We start from the raw sequence: 11,627 nt of genomic DNA, 5'->3' as shown, positions 1-11,627 counted from the left end.
TAGACATGTGCTTGGGTGCACGGGAGGAGGGAGAGGGGTTTCACTTCCCTCTGGCTGTGGGGAAATGTGAGAGAAAACTCCCCTTCCCCCTTAGCTGGACGGTTTTGTGGGGGAGGGGGTCCTTGCCGCTTAGCTGGGGGGCCTCAGTTCCCCCTCAGTTGAGGACAGCTGGGGGGGGGGGGCGCCCTTCCCCGTTAGCTGGACGGTTGCCGGGGGGGGGGCGTTCCTTTCGCCTTAGCCGAGGACGGTTGGCTCGCGGGCTGCGCGCGATGCCGCGCTGACTCCCTGCCTCTGGCGGAGGCTGCCGCGCTAGTCTGCAGGCCGGGGGGAGCGCCCGCAGTCACGCCCCGGTTCCCGCGGCCGCTCCGAGGCGAGGCCGCTCCTGCCGCAGATGGAGGCCATAGAGGAGCTGACGCTGGCGCCCTGCGCCTCCTCCCAGTACCTGCGGCCCTACCGGCTCCGCTACCGGCAGGTGAGTCCCGGCTCCTGCGGCACGGCGGGCGGCCGGGCGGCAGCTGTTGCGTGCGGAAGCCCCGGATACAGCTGGGCCTAGGAGCGCTGCCCTGCCAGGAAATGCGGCCTGGCCCGTGGCGGAATGGTGCCCTCCCCCCGCAGCCTCCTGCGGACCTGCCCCGTTCGCACTAGGTCCCTCCCAAATCTCTTTCCCTGCCCCTAGGGTCCCACTCAGCGTAGACTCCCTTGCGCCCCCCCTTTCTCGCCCCTGCCCCTCCTGCGGACCCTGGGCTCTGTCTCTGTGTTTTCGTTGTTCTCCCAGGTGTGTCAATTCAAATCAGGAGGAGGTGGGGAAGGTTGGAAATAACTGACATCTGAACGAGCTTGAACAAAACACCAGAAGAGGTGACTTTAGTTGTGCCTAATAGCTGAACAAGGCACGAGCGTCCCGTCACAATTTCTTCTCAGGCAGGTTTTTCGTGATTATGATGGCTTGTGGTATTTATGTGGCAGCAGTAATATTGTCCTGAAGAGTGCAGTAGTAGTCTTATAATGCATGTTAATTATGGTCTTTTATATGAATCTACTCATATATACAGCACCTTTCATCCCCAAGCACTTTACATTTGCTGTGTAAACAGGAACCACTTGATCCACCCGCCACTGAAATACAGTCACCTCTGGGGTAGAATGCAGCTGTTGTTTAACAGCGCACAGCAACCTACATAATAGTTTAGGACTGGAAGTGAAGGCAGATACCATATCTGATTGAAATTGAAGTTGGTACTTTCATTGTAAACTGGAAATAGGCCAAAATACACCTGCCCTTGCAAGAAGTGCCATTGGGTTTTGTAAAGGACTGCAAGTGGTCATATATGCAGTGGTCAGACTCAGAACCTTGGTTTTATTTCTCATCTGAAAGACTGAATTATAGTGCCCCCTATTGCCAGTGCTTGGGCATTGGTTTGGTACTGATTAGGGCTGAAACACTGCTGCCTGCAGCAATTTGATTTTCTTTGCAGTTCTCACTAAATACTAATCAATTTGGACCTCACTTCTTGAGTAACGTCATGTAAAAAAGTCATTTTGTTGCAGTAATTGGAGTAAAGTTGAATGATTGTCTAGATCATCAAAAGTTATGAAACTGCCATCAACGGCCAACTTTACAGCACCTGCATGTGGGAAGCAATGGAAGTGGTAATAGGAAATCCTTTTCCTTATTATGTCAGTATAAATATGAACCACCTTTCGAAAGATCCCTGAGAATTAGAGCCCTCAGCAATACAAAGAGTACACCTGATAAAATGAGATTAGTATCTGCTACTGTAACATACTGTGTTTTTCCCTGCAGAATCTGTTCAGTAAATAGGTTTACAAAGAGCAATTTTTTCCCTCTAATTAAATGTACTGTAGTGGTCACTCCAGTCTCAGTATTGACCTAGTGAGGTCCATGACTGTAGCAAATACAGTAGAACCCAGTCCCTTCAGAAATTAGCAATGCCAAGCTACTTCTCTTCATTCCTTTTATCCTTTCTTTTGTTTGTTTTTAGGCCTGGCCTACACTATGGAGTTACGTCAACTGTAAGGCAGCTTATGTCGACCTAACTCTGTAAGTGTCTACATTACTATGTTGCTTCCACTGATGTAAGTTGCCCACTACACTGACCTAATAACTCCACCTCTGTGAGAGGCATAGCGTTTAGGTTGATGTAGTTAGGGTGATGCAGTGTCTGTGTGGGCCCCAGGGCAGGCAGGGCTCCAGCTGTTAGTGCCCCACACAGTTAAGTCAATGGAAGTGTGGTGGCTGTACGTTGACATAACTTAAGTCGACTTAATTTTGTAGTGAAGACTTGCTCTTAGAGAGGCTCGTTAAGGAATAAAGAGGAGTCGTGTGTGTGGAGGAGATATATGTAAGACTAGGCGTTGGAGTGTTGGAAAAGGAAAAGCAGGAGGTGATCAAATAGACAGGGACAGAGTAGGAGGGAACATTTTGAAGTTGGGAACTTCTGCATATCACAAATAGTGTCTTCCTGCACAAATAGAAAATATAAAGAATTCTTGTAAATAAAGTTTCTGATCACGGATTACCTTTAAATATTGATGAACTCAAGGTACCTCCAGAACGTCACTAGTGATCTTTAATTGTTCCATCTAAAGATTACAGTATTTGGCTGGAGATTCAGTTGTAAATTCCTGAATCTTTCTGGTCCTATCTCCACAACTAAAACAATCAAGTCAGACAACAGTGGTTAAACTTAATTTGAGGTCTAGATGACTTAAATTACAATTTAGACTGCAGGTATAGCCTTGTCCATGCAGGCTGGACCACGTTTAGTTTTAAATCAGGGACACAGCCATGCTCAAAAGCCATTGTTGAACTTGCTTGCTTTCATAGTGTAACCAAGGCCAAAAATATCTGATGCAGAAAGTTGCCCTGATGTATTTCAGAAAATGAGTTTCCCTTGGGGACTATATTCCCTTCAGTATAGTACATTTATTCACTACATATTTCTTATGATTTGATTTCTTTGAAGAGAGAGATGTGGTCTAGTGTGCTAAGCACATGACTGACAGCCAGAATCTCTTGACTTCTAATCCTAGTTCATACACTAACTCCCTGACGTGGGCTTTGTTTTAGAAGCCTGTTTTGACAAGACCACTGTCATCACTGCTTCCTACCATTTAATTTTTAGTATATGATCTGTCAAGGAACTTTTGGAAGTGCACAGGCTAGACGAATATAAACTGCAATTTTAAATTTTCTAGTATATATGGACAAGCTTGTGCTAGATGGAATGGTAAACAAGCATCTATTTGAATGATGGCCATGGGATGTTATGATGGCAAAAAGTATAACTGCATTAAAAAAAGAACTAGATAAGTTCAAAACTTCATGGAGGATAGGTCCATCAGTGGCTGTTAGCTGAGATGGTCTGGGACTAGGGTGACCAGATGTCCTGATTTTATAGGGACAGTCCCAATTTTGGGGTCTTTTTCTTATATAGGCTCCTATTACCCCCCACCCCTGTCCTGATTTTTCACATTTGCTGTCTGGGCCACTGTTAGAGACAGGATATTGGGAAAGATGGACTATGGTCTGACCCAGTATGGCAGCTCTTATGTTCTTATGACAAACCAGAAAAATTGTTCTATGTTGCCAGTTAGTGAAGTTTAATCAAATAAGGGGACCAATTGTAACAAGCAACTTTGTTTAATCTTATGTGAGCTTTACTCTATTTTCAGAGCTTCAGATGGTTTAGTGTTTGGCTTTGTCATTTGGTTCTATATTGATTAACTAATGTTTCCAGTCATTCACTCCTGAGTTAAACATACGATACATAAAAAGGAAATGGAAGTGGGAAAAATCTTTTTAATGTGTGGCTTTTTCTTTTAAGGGAATAAAAACATTTAAAGTTATTAAAATTATTTTTTTAAGACAATGTTGTGCATCTGAATCCATGGTGTACTGTGTAGTGAGCAGAAAATGCCCCATGTAATAAGGGAGTTGGGTGTAATTTAACAGTGGACTGCGAACAAGGATTCCTGATTTCTAAGAGATCTGACTCTGACTTCCTCTGTGGCCTTGAGCAAGTCCCTTAGTCTCTGTGTTTCCACACTTTAAAATGGGATTTAAGATTTACCTATCTCACTGGGACATGAGGATTAAGACCCAATTCTGCAAGGAGTTCCATGCAGGGGAAGCAAGATTGGGGCCTCATTAATGGCCTGAGAACTTTGAAGATGAAAAGCACTAAGTTGATGTTGATGTTGTTGTTGTTATTATTTATTATTATTATACTGTACTAACTAATTCCACATTTAGAAATAATTTTTATATAGTAGCATGAGTGTTCCTAGCTGCCTAAAACGTTTTCTGAAGCTTCATTCTGCTTTTTGGTAAACATAGAACGTTCTTTTCTAGTTTGACAGTTAAAATGTTGCTGTGAAAATAATAAACAGAATTTTAGGTAACCTGTTCAAACAAGTAGCACTGGTCTGTTAAATCTTCAAAGACTCCACTATTAGGAAGTGTTCATTTGTCAAAGCGATCATGTTAAGGATGATGGTGTTATTTCTTTTGCAGAATTTTTCTGAATTCCTTCACCCTTTCTTGTACTCACGATAATATTAAATGCAAAATAATAATAAGACAGCATTTTGGCTGAAATGACATCATATAGTATTTTCTATGCATGAACATAAGGAACCTTGAAGTTATAGTTTTCACAGCGGCATGAGCATACACTGTATTTTAGATGAATGGTGGCCTTTAAGTTAAGGCACAGGATTGGGAGTAGAAGTGAGGGGACCTGGATCTATTCATGGCACTGCCACAGACTTCTGATGTAATGCTATTCAAATTTCAAAATTATTTTAGCATGGGATGTGGTTGGGAGTTGCTGAAGGGAAAATATGAAGAAAATTTGGAAAGTCAGAGAAGTAGTAGAAGGGAAACATCAAGGTATTTTTGTGTGTGCTGTAATGAAGGTTTATTTTCATTCAACACACTTTGGCCACCAGCCTCGCACCTGTTCCTAGTGTGAAATAGCTTAGAGACAGTTAGAAGGTAATGGTTGGTAATGTAGAGATTGGTTAGCAGTGACAGAAATTTCCAGCTTTTTAGGTTAAGCATAGCCTTTATCTTAATTTTAACAAACTCTTAACAGTAAATATCATCTTAAATTGGGAATCTTGCTCCTAATGATTTCATGTATGCAACCGAATGAAACAAATTAACTGAACTCCATCTATTGTGTCTGTTTAGTTGTATAATCCCAAGAGAATGGTAGGCAGTTTACAGAACAGTAAGAAGAGACAACCTCTACATGTAAGAGATTGCAATCTGCATACAATGGAGTATAATCATTTTTCATGTTACTTAGCTACAAATAGGGAGCAGCAATCTCAAATTATAAAGATGATTAAAAATATTAAAAATAAGTGTACTTGTGTGAGTGTGGGGAGATAACTTAGGCTTCCTCAGGAAGCAGGATCTTTAGGGGATGTGAGAGTTGAGAGATTGTTGGGAATAATAGGCTGGGAAGGCAGTGAGAAACCTGAGGTAGAATTGTTTGTTGTGGACATATGGGTGTGGAGTTATGAGGGCAACAGCTGATCAGAGAGCAGGAATTCACTTTGCATTCATTGAAGCCAATAGCAAAGGTGCCAGTAATTACAGTAATGCAGGTTCAAGCCTGCACTATACATTCTCTGTATACAATTTTTACAAATCTCTACATTTTAGAAATAAATTAATTAAGCAAACAGTGGTGTTCTGATTTAATGTCCAAAGGCCATTAGTAGCCAGAGCACAGGAACTGGCATATTGGTTATTGAGAAACAGCTATGCACTTATGCAAATCAGACTCCAAAGTTTAGAATAACTGTGAAATAACTGCACAGTTGAGTGCTAGTAAATGTATTTCACCCATATGCTATGGTTAGGCTTGGGTTATTCCACTTCAGAATAATGATTGCTAAGGGCTTGTCTAAATGGGTACATGCAGAAACATTTATTCAAATTAACTAAAGGTGTGAATTCAAAGTGGGTTTGTTAAACTGCATTAAACTCCTGTGTGTACACTCTCATTCAAAATTAAAGTGGTGTTAATTGGGTTTATCTTAATTCACTTCCAAATTAAGGCTGGGTCTATTCTTAAAAATTAGACCGACCTCGCTATGTTGCTCAGGGCTGTGAAAAATGATGTGTCCTTAGCACCATAGTTTGGTAGACCTAAGCCCTGGTGTAGGCACAGCTAAATCAACAGAATAATTCTTTTGTCAACCTAGCTATCACGTCTCAGAGAGGTGGATTGACTACAAAGAAAGGAAAACTCCTTCTATCAACATAGGAAGTGTCTACACCAGTGGTTCCCAAACTGGGGTTTGCGAACCCCTGGGGGTTTACAGAACGTTACAGGGGGTTCGCCAGAAAAAAATCACTAATGGCGGACAGAGGACCCCGGGTTTTGGAGACAGCAGGTGGGACCTGGTTGCAGGGCAGACACCCCAAGCCCCAGGGAGAGCGGGGCCGTGCAGTTGGGGCTGGCAGCCTGAGTCCCAGCGGTCAGCGTGGGAGCCGGCAGCCCAAACCCCAGTGCTTCGCGGGGGGCTGGCAGCCCGAGCCCCAGGAAGAGCAGGGCCGGGCAGTTGGGGCTGGCAGCCCGAGTCCTGGTGGTCAGCGGGGGAGCCAGCAGCCCGAACCCCAGCGCTCCCCATGTCGGGCTGGCAGCCTGAGCCCCAGGAAGAGCGGGGCCGGGCAGTTGGGGCTGGCAGCCCGAGCCCTGCCCCCGTCAGCGGGGGAGCCGGCAGCCCGAACCCCAGCCCGAGCCCCAGGAAGAGCGGGGCCGGCAGTTGGGGCATCCATCACACTGAGGAAATTTAATCTTAAATCCCTGAAAATATTCATTTTTAGGAGGGGGTTCACGAGATTTCACAATTTAGTGAAAGGGGTTCGCGGACTGTTAAAGTTTGGGAACCACTGGTCTACACTATGCCACACTACAGCATCTACACACATCTACACTATAGTGGCACACCTGCAGCACTGTAACTGTTCTACTGTAATGGCTGTACTGTAGACCTACCGTAAATTAAACCAAATTAAGGCCACTTGAATGCTAAAAGAGAGTGCGCACAGGGGTTTAATGAGGTTTAACTAATCCACTTTAAATTTACACCTTTAGTTAATTTGAATTAATTTTCCTGAGTGTCCCCATGTACACAGGCCCCGGGATGGAAATAATCAGGTCCAGAGAAAACGAGCCACTTTACAACATCTGATGTAGATTTTTATTACAGTTGCTATGTAAAAAAAATGACTGGTGTTTTGTATACTCCTAGTAGTATTCTCGTCGCATTTTTTGTACAATCTTTAATTTGTGTTTTGTTTAAATTATGACTCGTGATTTTTTTTTTAATATAAATTGAGCTAGCTCGGAGAAATGTACCCGTATATGTCTGTAATTTTTCAATTGAGATTAAAAATACATGTCTGGTTAGAGATAAGTAAAAATGGCTACTTATCATTTCCCAGTACAAAAAATTCTGTCATCTGAAGCAGTGTAGCATATAGCAGTATACATATGGTGTACGTTTTAATACAGATGATGAGCAGTAGTGTACAAACCTTTACAGTGGATTTGGATGTTCTGGAAGTTATAAAATCTTCTCTAAGTGGGAATATCGTGTAAAATGTAAAGACAGAAAAACAGATTTTAATGCTTTATATTAGATGAGTATAGCACATTGTGATTATACCTTGAAAACAGTTTTAATAATAAGAAATTACATGTAAATGGCTAGTTATACTGAATATGCATTTTTTACATTTTGCAGCCACAACTCATATGTTTTTAAATTATTTGCTTTGAAAACGCTATGTAGAAAATGATGATTTAGCACAAACAGGGACATTATGTTTTTTTATTCCCCAGAATATGTAAAATAACTATCTGACTTAAATTTTTGTGTGAATTAATCTTTCTACATAATTTATAGCTAAATAAAGCAGCATTCCCTGATCTCCAAGAACTTAGCTTTCAACATGTTGTCCCTTAAACATAGACCAAGGTCTTGTTAATATAGTAATACTGAAGTTTAAACAAACTAAAGCGTACTTTTCATTAGTGGTCAACTAGTGTCACACGAAAGCCATGATCGCTGATCAAAACAACATTAATTATCTGTTTCACATTGTGCGTGCTCTGTCAAAATCCTTCAAATGTTGCATATGAAGCTGAGAGGGAACCTTAAGGCCTGTGACAGAGCAGCTGGTCTGGACATGGGCTGATGCCCCAGTTGACAGGTTGTTGGATTAGAAAGAATATCAAAGGCAGTGAGTAAGATTAGGGATAAGTGAACATCTGACAGCAGTTTGCAGCAGGGGAGAACAGATGATAAACAATGGGAGCTGGGTACTTGGGGGGGGGGACTGAGAGGTGAGAAGGCCATGGGAAAAGTGTGGCAGCAATCATTAAAGCTCCAGGTTGCTGAGCCTCATGAATAGAACAGGAAATAGGATTTGCTAGGACAGATGTGCTGAGTGGTGATGAATACATTATAGGGAAATGAGGGCAAACTCCTAAAGGTGAGGGCTATTCTTTCTCCGAAAATGTTAAATATAAATGTGGGAAAGATTCACCCTTCCGTAAAAAACAAAACATTCCAGTTTGTTTGAAAAATAATGCAGAAAAGGAGGGAATACAGCTGTTGATTTTGACTTTATTAAATGTTTATTCTTCAGTGATACTTTTAACAAACTACAGAACACTTACTGCTAAACCAATAATAATATCACAGGTACTTATTTTGACAGCCTAAAATGATGAAGAGATGGAAGTCATGGTTATTTTAGATGGTGCTTTGATGCTTTTTAATTTGTTTGCAGTACATGGTATCTACATAACATAGTGGTGGGGCATGTTGCAGATATCTACAATTATTTCTCAGAATAACTATGTGGCACGTCCTGGGCTTTTTGTGCCAGAAAACTATTATTTTTGTTGCTACTTCTTGCTGGATCCATTTCCTCTGTTCATGATATAGCCAGTTAGGCAAAGCCAATGGACTGGCAAATATGGTCTTTGTGTAGCTTCTAAGAAACATGGATGCTGATTTGTGTACTTCTGCCACTTTCATTTGAGGCCTGAAAAAGTTCTTGAAATTTGAAACTGGAGTAATATATTAGTTTATCAAGAAGAAGAAATGTGTGAAATATATGCAAGCCTTTGGTACCCACAGAGGGTATCAGTAAAGCTTGTTTCCAGACTTCTAGGCAGTTGTCCCACTAAATGAAATATTTTTCCAGATTGTAGAAGGCACTACAGGCTCATTAAGCCAGGGTAGAAACTGAGATGATGTGAGAGTGTAGCTGTGAGCCAACTCACCGACTGGGGAACAACTGTGCAATCCAGGACCCTTTCCTCAGGGCTGGCTTTACTTTCAAACAAGTGTTCCAAAACAGATGCAAATAAACTTGAAATACTGGGTACTAACCACCTCAGACTTTTCCAGCTTCTGCCAGGTTGGTGAGGGGAGGGGACACACACTTCACAGTAGCAAGGGAGGGTTGACTAACGGGAGGAACCCTGACTGAACTTCCCTGACCTTGAGTCTCTCATGTCTGTGCCCCTGTCCTAGAGATAAGAAATCTTATATCTGGCATTCTGTAGGTCATATGCTTGCTCCTAGTCATGTGCCCTACAACTATAGCTCCCAGTTTTAAAGGACCCCAGGGCGGTAACAGGCACATTGGGATGCATGCATGTGCTCCAAGGTCCTGTTGCAGGGAGAGTAGCCATTCCTGTTGCCAAAATGTTATATACTGTATCTCGAGTGGAGCAATAGCTTAAACAGTCTTTCTCTTCCGGAAATTCGAAGAAGAATTGTACTCCGAACAGGTATATCAGAGTAGTAACATGAAAAAGGTGCTCAGATACAATGGTTATGAACACAGTACAGCATACTTGGACAGATAAAGTATGCTTTAGTACTGTTTAGTTTCAGTGCCCAACATAACCCTATCACTACATTTGGACCAAATCACAATCTGAAGAACTCCCAGTTTGCTTCAGGTTCAACATTTGTTTAGGCTACTTAGAGATCATTTTACAGTATTGCTTCTTTGGAATAAATCTATGTATTTAAAGTATTATGTTGCATTTATAGGGAGCCTTTTGTCCTTTTCCCAAAATACTTCAGTAACAACCAGAATATACATAAGCAAATCACTCAAGTTCAAGTTGTCATTTATATTTCTCTGTTAGGTAGCAGATGTGTTGCTTCGTATCCATATCTTCAGTATAGGTGGTAAGTTAGGAGAAGCTGCTGCTTGAACCGTTCTACATTTTCAGCTTTCTCAGATGGGAAGATGAAGAGTTGGTCCGTGTTACGGAAAACAGATGAACTTTTAGCTGTTTTAAATGTAAAGGTAATAAAAAAATATGAAAACATGGAGCTAGTTGCGTCTGTTAACTGTGTGCTAGTTTTGTTGACAGTGGGGGAGGGCAGGAGGATGAAAGGTCTTAAAGATCTTTGTGAGAAGTGCCTGTGAGAAAGTCTTAGGGGGAAATCTAAAGATTGTTACTAAGCCTTGGCTTCCATTAGCCCCCTGCTGCTGTTCTTCATCAAGTTATTTTAATGGCTTTCAAAGCAAGTGAGTGGAAAATGGTTTCTCTGGAACTTTAAGGAGACTGAACTGCAAACTGTCATTGCTTTACAAGTAAAACACATCAAAGATTGATGGAAGAATTGCTTGTTAAACACATTAAAGATTCTAATTAAAAAATGGAGATACAAAAGAGACATCACAGTCATCATAATTACTCAAAGGTGAAAGCTTAATGGCTTGTCATCTGCTGAGAATCCTGTGTTAAAAGTACCTCTTTCATATTTTTTGTATTCCTTTATATATTTTAGAGTTTTTTACATTTGCATGAATGAAGGACATATATTAAAAAAAACCCTTAAAATGAAAAATAAAATCTCAAATTAATATGCTTTTCAAAAGTCCCTTTGCATATATTCAAGGATGCCTTTGAATATATCTGAACCTTCAAATTCTGACATCTATGTATCTTTTAAATATCTAGCTGTTTCTCTGACTCTGTGTAATACAGTATATAAAAATATTTCGTATGTGTGTACTCTGTGAGAGACACATACGGATATTGTATATGTCACACACAGTAAATAACCTTGTAAGTATTTTCTGTAGAACCTGCTTCTCTCCATTTTCAACCCTCCCCCCCAACCCCCTTAAAAAAAATATTGTACTCTGGATGTCAATGTGTTTTAGGGCTATACAATTGATATCTTCTGAATAGGAAAAAAAGGGTTCAGTGCATATAGAAAATAACACTTCTACTGAGAGTTTAAAAGTCTGAGCTTTCTACTTCAAAGCAAGATGCATACTGTAGTATGTAAGGCTGGTCAAGATCAATGTATATATTTAATAAACAAACATAATTAATACAGAAGCACCTTTCTACAATATGAAAACAGTGATTTGTTAAATACTTTTAGTAATCACAAAAAGCATCTATTCCATTATGCTATTCACTAGTCCTTCTACATACTGCAATTGCAAAAGTCTCATGTAAAGTTTGTCTAAATGCACAGTTTTTGTAGTTTCAGCAAGTGAAGTGATTTATTTCATTTATACACATTCTTAA

General features: G+C 41.0%; 1 protein-coding gene across 2 annotated transcripts in view; it reads left to right on the top strand.

The window, feature by feature from the left end:
* The first annotated feature begins 222 nt into the window (after nt 1-222).
* NUDT14 (nudix hydrolase 14) overlaps nt 223-11,627 on the top strand; it is an 86,845-nt gene continuing 75,440 nt past the window's right edge. Inside the window, exon 1 of one of the 2 annotated variants that reach the window (XM_024200657.2) lies at nt 223-472. In XM_024200657.2, the coding sequence (XP_024056425.1) occupies nt 392-472 (81 nt within the window). In that variant the 5' untranslated portion in view covers nt 223-391. Of the gene's footprint in view, nt 473-779; nt 859-11,627 lie in introns of those variants that run through there. The other variant, XM_024200658.2, reaches the window with a different exon arrangement.

This window comes from Terrapene carolina, unplaced genomic scaffold, assembly GCF_002925995.2.
Source record: "Terrapene carolina triunguis isolate 2854851 unplaced genomic scaffold, T_m_triunguis-2.0 Scaffold189, whole genome shotgun sequence".
In the NCBI taxonomy this organism is placed as follows: Eukaryota; Metazoa; Chordata; order Testudines; family Emydidae; genus Terrapene; species Terrapene triunguis.
The sequence above is the reverse complement of the archived record's forward strand: the minus strand, read 5'-3'. Positions and strand labels throughout refer to the sequence as shown.